The following is a 22,049-nucleotide window of genomic DNA, read 5'->3' on the forward strand; positions in this document are numbered from 1 at the left end:
TGCTATAGGTCTTTAAGACTGATTCTGTCTTGCTATAGGTCTTTAAGACTGATTCTGTCTTGCTATAGGTCTTTAAGACTGATTCTGTCTTGCTATAGGTCTTTAAGACTGATTCTGTCTTGTTATAGGTCTTTAGGACTGATTCTGTCTTGTTATAGGTCTTTAGGACTGATTCTGTCTTGCTATAGGTCTTTAGGACTGATTCTGTCTTGCTATAGGTCTTTAAGACTGATTCTGTCTTGCTATAGGTCTTTAAGACTGATTCTGTCTTGCTATAGGTCTTTAAGACTGATTCTGTCTTGCTATAGGTCTTTAAGACTGATTCTGTCTTGTTATAGGTCTTTAGGACTGATTCTGTCTTGTTATAGGTCTTTAGGACTGATTCTGTCTTGCTATAGGTCTTTAGGACTGATTCTGTCTTGCTATAGGTCTTTAAGACTGATTCTGTCTTGCTATAGGTCTTTAGGACTGATTCTGTCTTGCTATAGGTCTTTAGGACTGATTCTGTCTTGTTATAGGTCTTTAAGACTGATTCTGTCTTGCTATAGGTCTTTAAGACTGATTCTGTCTTGTTATAGGTCTTTAAGACTGGTTCTGTCTTGTTATAGGTCTTTAAGACTGGTTCTGTCTTGCTATAGGTCTTTAGGACTGATTCTGTCTTGTTATAGGTCTTTAAGACTGATTCTGTCTTGCTATAGGTCTTTAAGACTGATTCTGTCTTGCTATAGGTCTTTAAGACTGATTCTGTCTTGCTATAGGTCTTTAAGACTGATTCTGTCTTGTTATAGGTCTTTAAGACTGATTCTGTCTTGCTATAGGTCTTTAAGACTGATTCTGTCTTGCTATAGGTCTTTAAGACTGATTCTGTCTTGCTATAGGTCTTTAGGACTGATTCTGTCTTGCTATAGGTCTTTAAGACTGATTCTGTCTTGCTATAGGCTCTTTAAGACTGATTCTGTCTTGTTATAGGTCTTTAGGACTGATTCTGTCTTGCTATAGGTCTTTAGAACTGATTCTGTCTTGCTATAGGTCTTTAGAACTGATTCTGTCTTGCTATAGGTCTTTAAGACTGATTCTGTCTTGCTATAGGTCTTTAAGACTGATTATGTCTTGTTATAGGTCTTTAAGACTGATTCTGTCTTGCTATAGGTCTTTAGGGCTGATTCTGTCTTGCTATAGGTCTTTAAGACTGATTCTGTCTTGCTATATGTCTTTAAGACTGATTCTGTCTTGCTATATGTCTTTAAGACTGATTCTGTCTTGCTATAGGTCTTTAAGACTGATTCTGTCTTGCTATAGGTCTTTAAGACTGATTCTGTCTTGCTATAGGTCTTTAAGACTGATTCTGTCTTGCTATAGGTCTTTAGGACTGATTCTGTCTTGCTATTGGTCTTTAGGAGTGGGTCTGTCTTACTATTGGCTCTTTAAGACTGGGTCTGTCTTGCTATAGGTCTTTAAGACTGATTATGTCTTGTTATAGGTCTTTAGGACTGATTCTGTCTTGCTATAGGTCTTTAAGACTGATTCTGTCTTGTTATAGGTCTTTAAGACTGATTCTGTCTTGTTATAGGTCTTTAAGACTGATTCTGTCTTGCTATAGGTCTTTAAGACTGATTCTGTCTTGTTATAGGTCTTTAAGACTGATTCTGTCTTGCTATTGGTCTTTAAGACTGATTCTGTCTTGCTATAGGTCTTTAAGACTGATTCTGTCTTGCTATAGGTCTTTAAGACTGATTCTGTCTTGCTATAGGTCTTTAGGACTGATTCTGTCTTGCTATATGTCTTTAGGACTGATTCTGTCTTGCTATAGGTCTTTAGGACTGATTCTGTCTTGCTATTGGTCTTTAAGACTGATTCTGTCTTGTTATAGGTCTTTAAGACTGATTCTGTCTTGCTATAGGTCTTTAAGACTGATTCTGTCTTGCTATAGGTCTTTAAGACTGATTCTGTCTTGCTATAGGTCTTTAGGACTGGGTCTGTCTTGCTATAGGTCTTTAAGACTGATTCTGTCTTGCTATAGGTCTTTAGGACTGATTCTGTCTTGCTATAGGTCTTTAAGACTGATTCTGTCTTGTTATAGGTCTTTAAGACTGATTCTGTCTTGCTATTGGTCTTTAAGACTGATTATGTCTTGCTATTGGTCTTTAAGACTGATTCTGTCTTGCTATAGGTCTTTAAGACTGATTCTGTCTTGCTATAGGTCTTTAAGACTGATTCTGTCTTGCTATAGGTCTTTAGGGCTGATTCTGTCTTGTTATAGGTCTTTAAGACTGATTCTGTCTTGCTATAGGTCTTTAGGACTGATTCTGTCTTGCTATTGGTCTTTAGGGCTGATTCTGTCTTGTTATAGGTCTTTAAGACTGATTCTGTCTTGCTATAGGTCTTTAAGACTGATTCTGTCTTGCTATAGGTCTTTAGGACTGATTCTGTCTTGCTATAGGTCTTTAAGACTGATTCTGTCTTGCTATAGGTCTTTAGGACTGATTCTGTCTTGTTATATGTCTTTAAGACTGATTCTGTCTTGCTATAGGTCTTTAGGACTGATTCTGTCTTGCTATAGGTCTTTAGGGCTGATTCTGTCTTGCTATTGGTCTTTAGGACTGATTCTGTCTTGTTATAGGTCTTTAAGACTGATTCAGTCTTGCTATAGGCTCTTTAAGACTGATTCTGTCTGTTGTTATAGGTCTTTAAGACTGATTCTGTCTTGCTATAGGTCCTTAAGACTGATTCTGTCTTGCTATAGGTCTTTAAGACTGATTCTGTCTTGCTATAGGTCTTTAGGACTGATTCTGTCTTGCTATAGGTCTTTAAGACTGATTCTGTCTTGCTATAGGTCTTTAGGACTGATTCTGTCTTGCTATAGGTCTTTAAGACTGATTCTGTCTTGCTATAGGTCTTTAGGACTGATTCTGTCTTGCTATACGTCTTTAAGACTGATTCTGTCTTGCTATAGGTCTTTAAGACTGATTCTGTCTTGCTATAGGTCTTTAAGACTGATTATGTCTTGTTATAGGTCTTTAGGACTGATTCTGTCTTGTTATAGGTCTTTAGGACTGATTCTGTCTTGTTATAGGTCTTTAAGACTGATTCTGTCTTGTTATAGGTCTTTAAGACTGATTCTGTCTTGTTATAGGTCTTTAGGACTGATTCTGTCTTGTTATATGTCTTTAAGACTGATTCTGTCTTGCTATAGGTCTTTAAGACTGATTCTGTCTTGCTATAGGTCTTTAGGACTGATTCTGTCTTGTTATAGGTCTTTAGGACTGATTCTGTCTTGTTATAGGTCTTTAAGACTGATTCTGTCTTGCTATAGGTCTTTAGGACTGATTCTGTCTTGTTATAGGTCTTTAGGACTGATTCTGTCTTGTTATAGGTCTTTAAGACTGATTCTGTCTTGCTATAGGTCTTTAGGACTGATTCTGTCTTGTTATAGGTCTTTAAGACTGATTCTGTCTTGCTATAGGTCTTTAGGGCTGATTCTGTCTTGCTATAGGTCTTTAAGACTGATTCTGTCTTGCTATAGGTCTTTAAGACTGATTCTGTCTTGCTATAGATCTTTAAGACTGATTCTGTCTTGCTATAGGTCTTTAGGGCTGATTCTGTCTTGCTATAGGTCTTTAGGACTGATTCTGTCTTGCTATATGTCTTTAGGACTGATTCTGTCTTGCTATAGGTCTTTAGGACTGATTCTGTCTTGTTATAGGTCTTTAGGACTGATTCTGTCTTGTTATAGGTCTTTAAGACTGATTCTGTCTTGCTATAGGTCTTTAGGACTGATTCTGTCTTGTTATAGGTCTTTAGGACTGATTCTGTCTTGTTATAGGTCTTTAAGACTGATTCTGTCTTGCTATAGGTCTTTAGGACTGATTCTGTCTTGTTATAGGTCTTTAAGACTGATTCTGTCTTGCTATAGGTCTTTAGGGCTGATTCTGTCTTGCTATAGGTCTTTAAGACTGATTCTGTCTTGCTATAGGTCTTTAAGGCTGATTCTGTCTTGCTATAGGTCTTTAGGACTGATTCTGTCTTGCTATAGGTCTTTAAGACTGATTCTGTCTTGCTATAGGTCTTTAAGACTGATTCTGTCTTGCTATAGGTCTTTAAGACTGATTCTGTCTTGCTATAGGTCTTTAGGGCTGATTCTGTCTTGCTATAGGTCTTTAGGACTGATTCTGTCTTGCTATAGGTCTTTAGGGCTGATTCTGTCTTGTTATAGGTCTTTAAGACTGATTCTGTCTTGCTATAGGTCTTTAAGACTGATTCTGTCTTGCTATAGGTCTTTAAGACTGATTCTGTCTTGCTATAGGTCTTTAAGACTGATTATGTCTTGCTATAGGTCTTTAAGACTGATTCTGTCTTGCTATAGGTCTTTAAGACTGATTCTGTCTTGCTATAGGTCTTTAAGACTGATTCTGTCTTGCTATAGGTCTTTAAGACTGATTCTGTCTTGCTATAGGTCTTTAAGACTGATTCTGTCTTGCTATAGGTCTTTAAGACTGATTCTGTCTTGCTATAGGTCTTTAAGACTGATTCTGTCTTGCTATAGGTCTTTAGGACTGATTCTGTCTTGCTATAGGTCTTTAAGACTGATTCTGTCTTGTTATAGGTCTTTAAGACTGATTCTGTCTTGTTATAGGTCTTTAAGACTGATTCTGTCTTGCTATAGGTCTTTAAGACTGATTCTGTCTTGCTATAGGTCTTTAAGACTGATTCTGTCTTGCTATAGGTCTTTAAGACTGATTCTGTCTTGCTATAGGTCTTTAGGACTGATTCTGTCTTGCTATAGGTCTTTAAGACTGATTCTGTCTTGCTATAGGTCTTTAAGACTGATTCTGTCTTGCTATAGGTCTTTAGGACTGATTCTGTCTTGTTATAGGTCTTTAGGGCTGATTCTGTCTTGCTATAGGTCTTTAAGACTGATTCTGTCTTGCTATAGGCTCTTTAAGACTGATTCTGTCTTGCTATAGGTCTTTAAGACTGATTCTGTCTTGCTATAGGTCTTTAGGACTGATTCTGTCTTGCTATAGGTCTTTAGGACTGGTTCTGTCTTGTTATAGGTCTTTAAGACTGATTCTGTCTTGCTATAGGTCTTTAAGACTGATTATGTCTTGTTATAGGTCTTTAAGACTGATTCTGTCTTGCTATAGGTCTTTAGGACTGATTCTGTCTTGCTATAGGTCTTTAGGACTGATTCTGTCTTGCTATAGGTCTTTAAGACTGATTCTGTCTTGCTATAGGTCTTTAAGACTGATTCTGTCTTGTTATATGTCTTTAAGACTGATTCTGTCTTGCTATAGGTCTTTAGGACTGATTCTGTCTTGCTATAGGTCTTTAAGACTGATTCTGTCTTGTTATATGTCTTTAAGACTGATTCTGTCTTGTTATATGTCTTTAAGACTGATTCTGTCTTGCTATAGGTCTTTAAGACTGATTCTGTCTTGTTATAGGTCTTTAAGACTGATTCTGTCTTGCTATAGGTCTTTAAGACTGATTATGTCTTGCTATAGGTCTTTAAGACTGATTCTGTCTTGCTATAGGTCTTTAGGGCTGATTCTGTCTTGCTATTGGTCTTTAGGACTGATTCTGTCTTGTTATAGGTCTTTAAGACTGATTCAGTCTTGCTATAGGCTCTTTAAGACTGATTCTGTCTTGCTACAGGTCTTTAAGACTGATTATGTCTTGCTATATGTCTTTAAGACTGATTCTGTCTTGCTATAGGTCTTTAGGACTGATTCTGTCTTGCTATAGGTCTTTAGGACTGTGTCTGTCTTGCTATAGGTCTTTAAGACTGATTCTGTCTTGCTATAGGTCTTTAAGACTGATTCTGTCTTGCTATAGGTCTTTAGGACTGGGTCTGTCTTGCTATAGGTCTTTAGGGCTGATTCTGTCTTGTTATAGGTCTTTAGGACTGATTCTGTCTTGCTATAGGTCTTTAAGACTGATTCTGTCTTGCTATAGGTCTTTAAGACTGATTCTGTCTTGCTATAGGTCTTTAGGACTGATTCTGTCTTGCTATAGGTCTTTAAGACTGATTCTGTCTTGCTATAGGTCTTTAAGACTGGTTCTGTCTTGTTATATGTCTTTAAGACTGATTCTGTCTTGCTATAGGTCTTTAAGACTGATTCTGTCTTGTTATAGGTCTTTAAGACTGATTCTGTCTTGCTATAGGTCTTTAAGACTGATTCTGTCTTGCTATAGGTCTTTAAGACTGATTCTGTCTTGCTATAGGTCTTTAAGACTGATTCTGTCTTGCTATAGGTCTTTAGGACTGGTTCTGTCTTGCTATAGGTCTTTAAGACTGATTCTGTCTTGCTATAGGTCTTTAAGACTGATTCTGTCTTGCTATAGGTCTTTAGGACTGATTCTGTCTTGCTATAGGTCTTTAAGACTGATTCTGTCTTGCTATAGGTCTTTAGGACTGATTCTGTCTTGCTATAGGTCTTTAAGACTGATTCTGTCTTGCTATAGGTCTTTAAGACTGATTATGTCTTGTTATAGGTCTTTAAGACTGATTATGTCTTGCTATAGGTCTTTAAGACTGATTCTGTCTTGCTATAGGTCTTTAGGACTGATTCTGTCTTGCTATAGGTCTTTAGGACTGATTCTGTCTTGCTATAGGTCTTTAAGACTGATTCTGTCTTGCTATAGGTCTTTAGGACTGATTCTGTCTTGCTATAGGTCTTTAGGACTGATTCTGTCTTGCTATAGGTCTTTAAGACTGATTCTGTCTTGCTATAGGTCTTTAGGACTGATTCTGTCTTGCTATAGGTCTTTAAGACTGATTCTGTCTTGCTATATGTCTTTAGGACTGATTCTGTCTTGCTATAGGTCTTTAGGACTGATTCTGTCTTGCTATAGGTCTTTAAGACTGATTCTGTCTTGCTATAGGTCTTTAAGACTGATTCTGTCTTGCTATAGGTCTTTAAGACTGATTCTGTCTTGCTATAGGTCTTTAGGACTGATTCTGTCTTGTTATAGGTCTTTAGGACTGATTCTGTCTTGTTATAGGTCTTTAAGACTGATTCTGTCTTGTTATAGGTCTTTAGGACTGATTCTGTCTTGTTATAGGTCTTTAGGACTGATTCTGTCTTGCTATATGTCTTTAGGGCTGATTCTGTCTTGCTATAGGTCTTTAGGACTGATTCTGTCTTGTTATAGGTCTTTAAGACTGATTCTGTCTTGCTATAGGTCTTTAAGACTGATTCTGTCTTGCTATAGGTCTTTAAGACTGATTCTGTCTTGCTATAGGTCTTTAGGACTGATTCTGTCTTGCTATAGGTCTTTAAGACTGATTCTGTCTTGCTATAGGTCTTTAAGACTGGGTCTGTCTTGCTATAGGTCTTTAAGACTGATTATGTCTTGCTATATGTCTTTAGGACTGATTCTGTCTTGCTATAGGTCTTTAAGACTGATTCTGTCTTGCTATATGTCTTTAGGACTGTGTCTGTTGCTATTGGTCTTTAGGACTGGATCTGTTTGCTTTAGAAGGAAGAGGAAAAGGATAGGTGACAAGGAGCGGACACCATATGTAGACTATTTCCCCCGAGCAGCAGTTTCCTGGACTCAGATTGAGCTAAATCGCAGACTGTCCTCTGAGTGGATGTGTCCAGTAGTCTGAGTGGATGTGTCCAGTAGTCTGAGTGGATGTGTCCAGTAGTCTGAGTGGATGTGTCCAGTAGTCTGAGTGGATGTGTCCAGTAGTCTGAGTGGATGTGTCCAGTAGTCTGAGTGGATGTGTCCAGTAGTCTGAGTGGATGTGTCCAGTAGCCTGAGTGGATGTGTCCAGTAGTCTGAGTGGATGTGTCCAGTAGCCTGAGTGGATGTGTCCAGTAGTCTGAGTGGATGTGTCCAGTAGCCTGAGTGGATGTGTCCAGTAGTCTGAGTGGATGTGTCCAGTAGTCTGAGTGGATGTGTCCAGTAGTCTGAGTGGATGTGTCCAGTAGTCTGAGTGGATGTGTCCAGTAGTCTGAGTGGATGTGTCCAGTAGTCTGAGTGGATGTGTCCAGTAGTCTGAGTGGATGTGTCCAGTAGTCTGAGTGGATGTGTCCAGTAGTCTGAATGGATGTGTCCAGTAGTGGATGTGTCCAGTAGTCTGAGTGGATGTGTCCAGTAGTCTACGTTAGGGATGTCCGATATTATCGGCCGATATCGGCATTAAAATGTAATATCGGAAAATATCGGTATCGGTTTTCATTTCATTTTTTTACATTTCTATAACCTTTATTTACCCAGGCAAGCAAGTAAGAACTAATTCTGATTTTATTTATTGTCAAAAGTATGCATAATTCCACAACAAGAGATATGTAATGTTAATTACCTGAAATTATTCCATTTTTTGGGGGGGGAAACCCTGCATATATCGGTATCGGAAATTAAGAGTTGGACAATATCGGTATATCGGTATATCGGTAAAAAAAGCCAATATCGAGCATCCCTAGTCTACGTCTGAGACTTGATCAAGGACCAGAACATTGGCACTGGGTGCACACAGGGTTGGCAGAACATTGGCACTGGGTGCACACAGGGTTGGCAGAACATTGGCACTGGGTGCACACAGGGTTGGCAGAACATTGGCACTGGGTGCACACAGGGTTGGCAGTGACAGACAGATCCCATACTACTAGAAATCACAAAACAAGTGTTTCTCTTTTGAGGGTGACCTCTGGTGTTTGGACTAAGTCTAATACTATGTTTAGTCGAAGGGGACCAACTTTCCAAGTGCACGGTCTCTCACAGTTTCCCAAAAGCATCCTAGAACAAAGATCATCACTGTTCCCTCACCTTCAAACAGATGAGAGTTCTTATCGCTGCTCAGTGATGTTCTCAGTGCTAAGATGCTTTAACATTCAGCGTTTCAGAAGCCTATCCTATTGAAAACGATTGGCTTGGTAAGCGATCATTTGGAATGCCTTCTCTAAGAACATTCCCTGTAAGTGCCCCGAAAACAGCTACAGATCTATTCTCATACGTACGTTGTCCACAATGGATATGTCGCATCCCGGCTGATCCAGGAGCAGTGAGACTATCTCTGCACGGCCGTGCTCACTGGCACACATCAACGCCGTGGAGCCCTCGTCGTCCTGCACGTTGACATCGGCTCCGCAGTCCAGAAGCGCTCGCACCATCTCCTGACGCCCGTGGCTAACAGCTAGCATCAGTGCTGTCTGGCCAGCCTGGAAATACACAGAGGAGTTAGCATCACCAACAGCACAGAGGCTAACAGCTAGCATCAGCGCTGTCTGGCCAGCCTGGAAATACACAGAGGAGTTAGCATCACCAACAGCACAGAGGCTAACAGCTAGCATCAGCGCAGCCAGCCTGGAAATACACAGAGGAGTTAGCATCACCAACAGCACCGAGGCTAACAGCTAGCATCAGTGCTGTCTGGCCAGCCTGGAAATACACAGAGGAGTTAGCATCACCAACAGCACAGAGGCTAACAGCTAGCATCAGTGCTGTCTGGCCAGCCTGTAAATACACAGAGGAGTTAGCATCACCAACAGCACAGAGGCTAACAGCTAGCATCAGTGCTGTCTGGCCAGCCTGTAAATACACAGAGGAGTTAGCATCACCAACAGCACAGAGGCTAACAGCTAGCATCAGCGCAGCCAGCCTGGAAATACACAGAGGAGTTAGCATCACCAACAGCACAGAGGCTAACAGCTAGCATCAGCGCTGTCTGTCTGGCCAGCCTGGAAATACACATCCTCTTAACAATTGTTTGTATTGAGCTGTACTGTATTGTACCCACTCTGCAATCTGCTAATAAAGTTTTCAATCAATAGTGGAAGACCGAGTAGTTCTACTTACCTGGCATCATAGCAGCATGGCGGAGGGGGGGAGGGGAGGTATGGGCAGGGTGATAGCAGCATGGGGAGGGGAGGTATGGGCAGGGTGATAGCAGCATGGGGGAGGGGGGAGGGGAGGCATGGGCAGGGTGATAGCAGCATGGCGGAGGGGGGAGGGGAGGTATGGGCAGGGTGATAGCAGCATGGCGGAGGGGGGAGGGGAGGTATGGGCAGGGTGATAGCAGCATGGCGGAGGGGGTAGGGGAGGTATGGGCAGGGTGATAGCAGCATGGCGGAGGGGGTAGGGGAGGTATGGGCAGGGTGATAGCAGCATGGCGGAGGGGGGAGGGGAGGTATGGGCAGGGTGATAGCAGCATGGGGGAGGGGGGAGGGGAGGTATGGGCAGGGTGATAGCAGCATGGGGGAGGGGAGGTATGGGCAGGGTGATAGCAGCATGGGGGAGGGGGGAGGGGAGGGTGATAGTAGAAGACAGTTCTACTTGCCTGGCTGGCCTTGGCGTTGACGTTGCCTTTACTGAAGAGCTTCTTGACCACAGCCATGTCGTCGTCCTCCTTCACAGCGGAGAGAGCAGCCAGCATGATGGCCGTGTAGCCGGCCTTGTTCTGCGTGTCGACACAGCACATCCCTGGAGGAGGCGACCAGACGGTGAAGCACATGAACATCTGAACATCTGAACATCGAAGAAGGGAGATGAACGGCCCTTCTAAGGTTTCTCTCCTCCACACTGCCTGTGGTGCATTTTTTCCTATTGCTAGGTTTTAGTGAGTTTTTCCTTACCTTACGCGTGGGGTATGTCTGGGAGTGTTTATTTATTTATTTAAAATGTTTTGGACTTCATGGTGTTTTTGTTTTGTTCTTGATTTATTGTGATGTTTCTTCTTGACTTGTTTAAAGAAGACGTGTCCGGCCCATGGGGACATTAACGTGTGTTGTCGGGCCTTACAAATAAATTTGATTTGATTTATGAACGCACGCACACACACACGCACGCATGCACGCACACACACAGAGATACACACACACATACACAATGTTGTAGTAAAAGTTGTAAAAGTACAAATACGATCACACTATAATGGATGCTATCTCAGGGATCCGTGTCTTATTGGCATCATTTAAAAATACAGTGAAAGTGTTCAAACCAAGAGACTCTGGGTGTAAGAAGTAGCCAATGAGTGTAGCCCATTTCTTTCAGTACTTTCATATAAATATTATTTAAAAAAATCTTAAAATGTACACATGTCAAGGAGGACTGACTTGGTTAACTCCTGGAGAAGTGGAGTTAACTGTTAGAGAACACTGAAGCCTGTCCTGTTTAATTACTACACCTTAACCTTCTGTCGTGTGGCAGTGAAAGCTGAAAGGGTTAACCAGCACTAACACTGACCTGAGACCAGCAGCACTAAGGCTGTTTCCCCGAAGCCTGTTCTTGGGATTCAAACTTCGTCAGGGTTTTTGAACCTTAGTTTAAATTTTTTATTTATTTTTTAAATATCTTAAAATTAATCTGATTAAATTAGTATTTTTTCTTTTATTAAATCAACTTTCCAGCCCCAGACCCAGCCCAGGGAGAAGCCCCAGCCCAACTAAATCAATTAAATCAACTTTCTAATTTATATAACTCATCAGTTTATTTTAATACTATAATATTAGTGTAGCCTAAGCTTTATCTGCAACTGTGAAGAAAAACCCCATTGGTTTAAACAGAATGCCAACGTAACGAACGAAGGTTCGAACGTTTGGGCTCAGCCTTAACTAACACTGACCTGAGAGCAGCAGCAGCCCCACCACGGTGAAGTGGGAGTGGGAGAGACGCTGTGGTGAACACTGACCTGAGAGCAGCAGCAGCCCCACCACGGTGAAGTGGGAGTGGGAGACGCTGTGGTGAACACTGACCTGAGAGCAGCAGCAGGCCCACCACGGTGAAGTGGGAGTGGGAGAGACGCTGTGGTGAACACTGACCTGAGAGCAGCAGCAGCCCCACCACGGTGAAGTGGGAGTGGGAGAGACGCTGTGGTGAACACTGACCTGAGAGCAGCAGCAGCCCCACCACGGTGAAGTGGGAGTGGGAGAGACGCTGTGGTGAACACTGACCTGAGAGCAGCAGCAGGCCCACCACGGTGAAGTGGGAGTGGGAGACGCTGTGGTGAACACTGACCTGAGAGCAGCAGCAGGCCCACCACGGTGAAGTGGGAGTGGGAGAGACGCTGTGGTGAACACTGACCTGAGAGCAGCAGCAGCCCCACCACGGTGAAGTGGGAGTGGGAGAGACGCTGTGGTGAACACTGACCTGAGAGCAGCAGCAGCCCCACCACGGTGAAGTTGGAGTGGGACACGCTGTAGTGGAGGGCGGTGTTGCCGTTGCCGTCCGTCATGTTGACCACTTCCTGCAGCAGCGCAGACGAGATCTCCCGGAAGGCCATCAGGTAGTCGGACACGCGCGGCGGCTGGGCCGTCTTGGAGCTGGAGATACGGAACCACTCCAGCTGGACAGTGTGGGTGCTGGAGGAGAGCTGATGACGGGGCATGAAGCATCATTATGTGTGGGTGCTGGAGGAGCTGATGGTGGGGCATGAAGCATCATTATGTGTGGGTGCTGGAGGAGAGCTGATGGTGGGGCATGAAGCATCATTATGTGTGGGTGCTGGAGGAGCTGATGGTGGGGCATGAAGCATCATTATGTGTGGGTGCTGGAGGAGCTGATGACGGGGCATGAAGCATCATTATGTGTGGGTGCTGGAGGAGCTGATGACGGGGCATGAAGCATCATTATGTGTGGGTGCTGGAGGAGCTGATGGTGGGGCATGAAGCATCATTATGTGTGGGTGCTGGAGGAGCTGATGACGGGGCATGAAGCATCATTATGTGTGGGTGCTGGAGGAGCTGATGACGGGGCATGAAGCATCATTATGTGTGGGTGCTGGAGGAGCTAATGGTGGGGCATGAAGCATCATTATGTGTGGGTGCTGGAGGAGCTGATGACGGGGCATGAAGCATCATTATGTGTGGGTGCTGGAGGAGCTGATGGTGGGGCATGAAGCATCATTATGTGTGGGTGCTGGAGGAGCTGATGACGGGGCATGAAGCATCATTATGTGTGGGTGCTGGAGGAGCTGATGGCGGGGCATGAAGCATCATTATGTGTGGGTGCTGGAGGAGCTGATGACGGGGCATGAAGCATCATTATGTGTGGGTGCTGGAGGGCTGATGACGGGGCATGAAGCATCATTATGTGTGGGTGCTGGAGAGCTGATGACAGGGCATGAAGCATCATTATGTGTGGGTGCTGGAGGGCTGATGACGGGGCATGAAGCATCATTATGTGTGGGTGCTGGAGGAGCTGATGACGGGGCATGAAGCATCATTATGTGTGGGTGCTGGTGGAGAGCTGATGACGGGGCATGAAGCATCATTATGTGTGGGTGCTGGAGGAGCTGATGGTGGGGCATGAAGCATCATTATGTGTGGGTGCTGGTGGAGAGCTGATGACGGGGCATGAAGCATCATTATGTGTGGGTGCTGGAGGAGCTGATGGCGGGGCATGAAGCATCATTATGTGTGGGTGCTGGAGAGCTGATGGTGGGGCATGAAGCATCATTATGTGTGGGTGCTGGAGGAGCTGATGACGGGGCATGAAGCATCATTATGTGTGGGTGCTGGAGGAGCTGATGACGGGGCATGAAGCATCATTATGTGTGGGTGCTGGAGGAGCTGATGGTGGGGCATGAAGCATCATTATGTGTGGGTGCTGGAGAGCTGATGACGGGGCATGAAGCATCATTATGTGTGGGTGCTGGAGGAGCTGATGGTGGGGCATGAAGCATCATTATGTGTGGGTGCTGGAGAGCTGATGGTGGGGCATGAAGCATCATTATGTGTGGGTGCTGGAGAGCTGATGGTGGGGCATGAAGCATCATTATGTGTGGGTGCTGGAGGAGCTGATGACGGGGCATGAAGCATCATTATGTGTGGGTGCTGGAGGAGCTGATGACGGGGCATGAAGCATCATTATGTGTGGGTGCTGGAGGAGCTGATGACGGGGCATGAAGCATCATTATGTGTGGGTGCTGGAGGAGCTGATGGTGGGGCATGAAGCATCATTATGTGTGGGTGCTGGAGGAGCTGATGGTGGGGCATGAAGCATCATTATGTGTGGGTGCTGGAGAGCTGATGGTGGGGCATGAAGCATCATTATGTGTGGGTGCTGGAGGAGCTGATGGTGGGGCATGAAGCATCATTATGTGTGGGTGCTGGAGGAGCTGATGGTGGGGCATGAAGCATCATTATGTGTGGGTGCTGGAGGAGCTGATGACGGGGCATGAAGCATCATTATGTGTGGGTGCTGGAGGAGCTGATGACGGGGCATGAAGCATCATTATGTGTGGGTGCTGGAGGAGCTGATGACGGGGCATGAAGCATCATTATGTGTGGGTGCTGGAGGAGCTGATGGTGGGGCATGAAGCATCATTATGTGTGGGTGCTGGAGGAGCTGATGACGGGGCATGAAGCATCATTATGTGTGGGTGCTGGAAGAGCTGATGGTGGGGCATGAAGCATCATTATGTGTGGGTGCTGGAGAGCTGATGACGGGGCATGAAGCATCATTATGTGTGGGTGCTGGAGGAGCTGATGGTGGGGCATGAAGCATCATTATGTGTGGGTGCTGGATAGGGCTGGGCGATATGACGATATTATATAAATATCGGGTACAGTTCATTAACGATACACTTTTTAAACGTATCGTGGATATCGTGATGTTTTGCCCTCGCGTTAGAGGCTGCCGCGGCTGAGATGAGACTTACAAGCGCAGTGCTAAATGCTTTCCTCTCCCTCTCGCCTCTCGCAGAAAAAAAAAGTCAGTCACACACACACTTGCCCAAATTACGTCATCTACACGCACATACACGCACACACCTAGCCAGAGACAGAGAGGTGGTGGCTCGGTGCTAGGGATGCCCCCTGAAACCCAGGAGTAAGCTCTGACGTTAACGGTACTGCTATCTGTAAGTTAGTCTATGAGCGGATTAGCTACGGAGCTAACAGAGTGTACCATCCATCTGCGACGCAATAGTGGCAGCAACAGTGGACACGGAGTAATGTTAACGTTATGTTGAGTTCATACTACACTACACGTATGAACTCGACATAACGTTAACGTTACTCCGTTAGTCCGTTTCCATGAAGTGTTTAATTAGCAGCAATCTGTTGTTGAAAATGTAACGTTAACCGGAAAACCGGAAATGGAATGCGAGGACAGGAAGCCGTCATGAAGTCGGCTTCTGGCCCTTGTAGTCATATATATTGTAGTCTTTTAGTCTTATTAACTAAAAGATTTTAACAAAATAAAAAGCAGCAGCACTATTGGATAACTGAGTCATGTTTGCTATGTATTTATTTTTTTAGGGGAGTAGGACATTTGTTTCACAGTTTTAGCATGATGTTTTATAGATGGCTAGGTTAAACACAGGTTTTTGTTTTTAAGAGGGGGGGTTTGATTTGATTTGATTGAAGTTTATTTCAAGTATGCAACACAACAAACAAACATCAAGTACAGATATAGCCTTAAGCCGTTCAAATAATAAATGTATACATACATACATGTAAATAAATAAATAGTTACAATATGTAATCTTTTTTTTGATCCACTTTTTCTCCCATTTTTCCATATTTTTCTCCCATCCCAATTTCGTATCATCCAATTCAACCCTCCCCTGTCACGAACGCTGTTTCTTGCCTCCCACAAGCCGGCTGCAATGTGGACTAAGTCATACATAGCACAAGTCCCCTCCGGTACTTGAGGTAACAGCAGTCGCATCTTTTCACCTGCGCAGCTCGACCTCTCAGTGTCGAGGAGTAACGCGTGGGAGGCTCACGCTGCCCCCGACACTTCCTGATTCTACTGCGCAGGCGCACCAACCGACCTGTAGGAGTCGCTTGTTCACAACGTTCGATCCCCACCCTTCAGTTTTCCCTCCCCGTAATACGGCCAATGTGTATTACTGCGGACGACCAGCCAAACTGAAAAACAATGTGGAGAGCTGGATTCGAACACGCGAATCCTAGCGTCTCCACACTGGTGGCGAGTGCCTTGCCCACTACACCACCTAGCCGCCCGTATACAATATGTAATCTAATCATCTAAATCTAATCTAATATATAATATAAAAAAACGAAAGGCTAAAATGCTAAATATATAATCTAAGAATCCAATAATCTAAATCTAATATATAATATAAAAATGCTAAATGCATGAGTCTTTTGTCTTTAATGTTCGCTTGCAAACTCAAATACTGTCTTGGTAAGCCTCATAATGAATTGTTTGGGGGAAAAAGGAAAAACATCGTGATGTGTATCGTGTATCGCCGAAAGGTCAGAAAATATCGTGATATCATATTTAGGCCATATCGCCCAGCCCTAGTGCTGGAGAGCTGATGATGGGGCATGAAGCATCATTATGGACATTAAAGGGGTAATCTAACACATTCTATAAACAAACAAAAATTAAACTCTTATTTAATTTATTATTATTTTGATCCACTTTTTCTCCTCTTTTTCTATTTTTCTCCAAATCCCAATTACCCGCTGTGCCAATTCTCCCCTCCCCTGTCTTGAACGTTGCTCGCATATGCCCCCCCACTGGCCGGTTGTAGGGAGGATAGAAGCCTTGCATCACGTGTCCCCTCCGGTACACGAGGAGGCAGCCAGTCACATCTTTTCACCTGCCAGCGCGGACTCTCATTGGCGAGGAGTAACGTGTGGGAGGCTCACACTACCCCCGCCATTTCCTGTCTCTGCTGTGCAGGCGTCCCCCAACCGACCTGTAGGAGTCGCTGTCCACAACGTCCAGATTACCACCCATCGACTTCCACCCCTCTAACTCTGCCAATTGAGTTAGTATGACGGCCGGCCCAAGCCGGAGGCAACGCCGACAGCCGGAGTCGAACCCGGTGTCTCTTGCGTTGGTGACGAGCGCAATGTCCGCTGCGCCACCCAGCCGCCCTGCAATCTAACACATTCTATAAACAACCTTAAACTGTTATTATTTAATTTATTATTTTAAGTGCTGATGCATTTCCACCCCATCGTCTTTGAATAGGCTAATAATGAATCATTGTTTTTGTGAATTGTGTTAAAAATCCGTCATGACATGAACAAAGCCAGAGATATGACTCACCACTTCTTTACTCTTCAGCGTTTTCATGTCGTCGTTCAGGTGATTCTTCAGGATGAGACAAGCCTCGCGCATCTTGGCACTCAGCTCGAACCTGGGAGGTGAAGAGAGAGGGATGAGGAGGTGAAGAGAGAGGGATGAGGAGGTGAAGAGAGAGGGATGAAGCACCTCTGTGGATCTGGTAAACTGCCATGTGATCATACAGGGGGAAAGCACCCTGGAGTCGTGACCCAAAGCACTTTTACTTACTTTCCACAATATGGATGAATTTGACCAGATCACCGTGCTCTAACGAGGTATTTGTACTTTTACTTAAAGCCCAAATCTGTGTGTTTTTTACGACTGCGTCAATATTGGTTATCACTGAATTCTGCCATCCGGAACCATGCACATTTTTTTTGGTCCACTTTTTTCTCCCCATTTTCAATTTTTCTCCCATCCCAATTTTGTATTATCCAATTCTTCCCTCCCCTGTCTTGAACATTGCTAGACCATGCCTCCCACTGGTCGGCTGTAGTGAGGATAGAAGCCTTGCATCACGTGTCCTCTCCGGTACACGAGGAGGCAGCCTGTCGCATCTTTTCACCGCAGCAGCTTGAACTCTCAGTGGCGAGGAGTAACGCGTGGGAGGCTCACGCTGCCCCCGACACTTCCTGTTTCCGCCGCACCGGCGTCACCAAACCGACCTGTAGGAGTCGCTGTCCACAACGTCCAATCCCCACCCATCAGCTTTCCCACCCTCTAGCACTGCCAATTGTGTTAGTATGACGGCCGGCCAAGCCGGTAGCAACGCAGAGAGCTGGGCTCGATACCAGCATATCCTGCGTTAGTGGCGAGCGCCTTGCCCATTGTGCCACTCAGCCGCCCCGGAACCATGCAATTTGAAATATTATTATAGAATATAGAATATGAGGCCTATAAATGACCTATAGCCAACTTGCACAGCTATGGATCGGGTCAAATCTACTCTTTCAAATGGCAGGAGTTCAATTTGGATTTAGTATCACCAGGTGTGCATGAAGAACAGAGAATGAAATCTACTGTATGTACAGTAGGTTTTTTATTCTTGCAACAGCTCCGCCATTTTTAAACTGATTTCAAATCGGATGGTTGCTAAAGGTTCACAATAGGGGAGACAAACTAACTGCGCTCCAATAATATATGCCAATAACATTCAGTTTTGTGGTATATAATCCCGAGTAATAAGATAAATAAAAAAAATTCATACACAAGTAATTTGCTTGAAGGCAGCTAGAATCCGTTGGGAAGTGTAGTTTTTAGAAATTCCAACGCTCATTGAGAGCGCTGGATGTCCTCTTCTCATAATGACTACAATCGTCTTCATTCAATGACGGCCGCTAATGCAAAATGGCCGAGTATAGCTCGCAGTGGTGGGTCCTGTAGGGGGCATTGGTAGCGAAGCGAATGGCGGAGTGATATAGGATATCTAAGCGCTCTAGATCACTATCAAGCGGTAGATTACATCGCTAAAGTCAAATAGCGGCAGGACAGTCATCTGGACCAGGGTGAGTTTAGCAGTTTAGTGAAGGAGGAACGGTTCCTATACAGAAAGCTAAGCCTTGCTTTGACTTTGGCCTGCAGTTTAGTTAGGTGTTCAGAGAAGGAGAGTTTGGTGTCGATCCACACTCCCAGGTATTTATAGGAGGTGACCAGTTCAAGCTTTTTGCCACCGGCGGCTACAATGGTGCCAGTCTGGGAGGTACCCTTGTGGCCGAACCACAGAACTTTGGTCTTGCTGGTGTTTAGGACCAGGCAAAGGGCAGAGAAACCAGCTTGGATTTTAAGAAAGCTCTCCTGGAGAGTTTTCAGGACAGCATCCGCGGAGGAACCAGAGGTGTACAGGACTGTGTCATCAGCATAGAGGTGAATTAGGGAGTTTCCAGTGAACTGGTTGTTTATATAGATGGAGAAGAGGATTGGAGCCTTGGGGGAGCCCCTTAGAGATGGATAGGGACTTGGTTAATAGGTTGTCGGATTTTACTGACTGAGTGCGATCAGAGAGGTAGTTCTCGAACCATGCTACACTGTGATTATTAGTGACACCAATGTCTCTCAGCCGCTCCAAAAGCTGTTCTACAGTGTCAAAGGCTTGTTGTGGAAAATATTATCATGTCATTATAGATCTGTGTTGAGATATCGTTTTATCATTTCACAGCTTGACTGGTTCAGTGTGACCAGCTTGTGTAATGTGTGTGTGTCTCTTTAAGAGACTCCAAGGTACCAACATCTCCCCAGCCAGCCAAAGCAAGGTTATTATTACTTCCCGTAACTGGGAACCATTTTTATTTACTTTCATCATCATATCTGTTCTAATGTTACGTCTTGCAAGTGTGTATAAACTATGTTCTGCCCAGACCTCCTGGTCACTTTATGGCCAGACGCTAGTGTGTGAACAATATGTATCTGTCTGTAAACTGTCCTTTCATTGTGGCCACGGTGAAATAAACTGTTTTCTATTATTAATAATGACTCTGAATGATTTATAAAACGGCTCATCGTTTTGTCCTTTAACATTTCCCATAACAGGCTTTTAGCCAGATCTATAAAGGCAGCAGCACAGTAGAGTTTGGAGTCAAGGGCGTTGAGGACATCATTGAGGACTTTCATCGTAGCAGTCTCACATCCATGCCCTGAGCGGAAGCCAGTCTCACATCCATGCCCTGAGCGGAAGCCAGTCTCACATCCATGCCCTGAGCGGAAGCCAGTCTCACATCCATGCCCTGAGCGGAAGCCAGTCTCACATCCATGCCCTGAGCGGAAGCCAGTCTCACATCCATGCCCTGAGCGGAAGCCAGTCTCACATCCATGCCCTGAGCGGAAGCCAGTCTCACATCCATGCCCTGAGCGGAAGCCAGATTGGTTTTCTGAAAGTATGTTGTAGATTTCTAGAAAGCTGGTGAGTTGTTTGCAAACTAGCCTCTAGCACTTTTGCTATACAGGGTAAAATTGAGATTGGGCGGTAGCAGTTGGGGTCAGTATTGTTCCCTCCTTTGAACAGGGGCCGTACCAGGGCTGCTTCCCAAGCAGAGGGCAGTTCTGCTGTATGCAGGGACAGGTTACATAGATGGGAAATAGGTTCAGCAATGATGGGGGCTGCAGTTCTGTAGAAAGAGGGGTCTAACCCGTCAAGGCCAGGAGGTTTCTTGGGGTTTAAAGTGGAATTCCACCCCAAAAAGGGGATTCCACCCATAGTTGAAATTAAGATTTGTAACAATTTAGCTTTTTATGATTATAACTTAGCTTGTTTCACCTGTTTGACTATCTCATCACTTATTTTGTCAGTTGTCACTACAATGATTTCATAGCTGGTTGGGTTAGTGTTGCAGAGAGTCACTGAGCTGATGGCCCGGGGATAGAAGCGGGGTCACAAGTCATTAGACTAACAAAGGGCTGCTCTCAGACTAAATGTGTCAAGTACATTGCTTTCTGGGTAATGTATTCATTACACATGACAAGAGAAATGGTTCCGGTTTCTTTGAAGCGCCGTAGCTCAGAAATGAGTAGTGTGTTATAAGCATGATTCATAAGACATATATTGAAAAGTATCTGCCTGATTTGTACAAGTGATGGCTTATTTTGAAGGTATGAACCTGTACTTTCATATTATGTAAAAATAAAATAAACAATTTAAAATCCCCCTAAAGGGCCCAGAATCGGGGGGGGGGGGGGTCAGAATCACAAAAAAGCCCAGACCTCAGAGGGTTTTAACCTCTGAGTTAGGGTATAGGGTTAGGGTAAATGTATGTGTTTTACTTGTGTACATTTTCCGGTAGGACTGCAGATGCATACTTCTCTTTCACAGCATCAGAGCCTCCTGCGCTCAGCGCCTCCTCCTGGCCTCCTGCGCTCAGCGCCTCCTCCTCGCCTCCTGCTCTCAGCGCCTCCTCCTGGCCGCCTGCGCTCAGCGCCTCCTCCTGGCCTCCTGCTCTCAGCGCCTCCTCCTGGCCTCCTGCTCTCAGCGCCTCCTCGTCCGTGTCGCTCTCGTCCAGGTTAACGTTCCTCTCCTCGTCAGACGTGTCCTCCAGAGCACCGCCCTCCTCCTCGCTGCTGTCCGACGACTCCCCGCTTCCTCCCGACTCCGAGGAACTCCCATCTTCCTCTCCTTCCCCCTCTGCCTCCTCTTCCTCGTCCTCACTGGACGTTGATTCATACCTGAGAGGGGGCGACGGTGTTGATTTTCTTTTGCGTAGTTTACATACTGTATTTTGTGTTTGCCTTTCTATCGTTTTCTCCCATCCCCCAATTTTAGTCGTTATGCCAATTCCTTTCCTGGTCGTTGCGCGCATTTCCCTACTGTCGGCCTGTGGAGGGTGTAGAACTACCACATGCCCCCTCCGATACATGTGGAGTCAGCCAGCCGCTTCTTTTCACCCGACAGCAAGGAGCTTCACTGGGGGAAAGTAACGCGTGCAGAGGATCACACCATCTCCCCCAGATCCCCTCCCTGCTGAACACACCGACCAGTAGGAGTCGCTGTTTGCAACAACCAGGATACATACCCCACCGGCTCCCACCCGCTAACACTGCCAATTGTGTTCGTAGGGACGACTGACCAAGCCGGAGGCACCGCTGACAGCTGGATTCTCGGCAGTTGTAGGCGAGTGCTTAGACCACTACGCTACCCAGCCGCCCACATACTGTGTCTATGTAACTCATTTAGTTATTACTGCAGTGGGGCACGTGTAAAGATGTCACTCACCCTCCGTTGAGAATGCCAACGAACTGCAAGCTTTTCTTGCCAGTGGTGCGATTCTCACCCGAGTTACTACCATCCTTCCTCTTCATGATAGATTTCAGCATTCCTGTTGCCACAAAGGATGCATATTGGCCAAATGATTATTATTTTTTGTATCTACTTTTTCTCCCATTTTCAATTTTTCTCCCATCCCAATTTCGTATTGTCCAATTCTACCCTCCCCTGTCTCGAACGCTGTTAGGCCATGCCTCCCACAAGCCGGCTGCAATGTGGACGAAGCCTTACATCACGTGTCCCCTCCGGTACTCGAGGAGGCAGCCGTCGCATCTTTTCACCTGCACAGCGCGATCTCTCA

General features: G+C 44.9%; 1 protein-coding gene across 2 annotated transcripts in view; it reads right to left on the reverse strand.

Annotated features, from left to right (window-relative positions):
- Positions 1 to 22,049, reverse strand: part of kank3 (KN motif and ankyrin repeat domains 3) — a 103,179-nt gene that overhangs the window by 15,877 nt on the left and 65,253 nt on the right. For both annotated transcript variants that reach the window (XM_084318550.1, XM_084318551.1), the window contains exons 5-10: positions 21,698 to 21,800; positions 20,788 to 21,150; positions 16,981 to 17,071; positions 12,097 to 12,319; positions 10,289 to 10,431; positions 8,970 to 9,170 (exon numbers count right to left, since the gene is read on the reverse strand). In XM_084318550.1, the coding sequence (XP_084174676.1) occupies positions 8,970 to 9,170; positions 10,289 to 10,431; positions 12,097 to 12,319; positions 16,981 to 17,071; positions 20,788 to 21,150; positions 21,698 to 21,800 (1,124 nt within the window). The remainder of the gene's footprint in view (positions 1 to 8,969; positions 9,171 to 10,288; positions 10,432 to 12,096; positions 12,320 to 16,980; positions 17,072 to 20,787; positions 21,151 to 21,697; positions 21,801 to 22,049) is intronic.

Source organism: Notolepis coatsorum (genome assembly GCF_963971535.1).
Source record: "Notolepis coatsorum genome assembly, chromosome: 7".
Lineage (NCBI taxonomy): Eukaryota > Metazoa > Chordata > Actinopteri > Aulopiformes > Paralepididae > Notolepis > Notolepis coatsorum.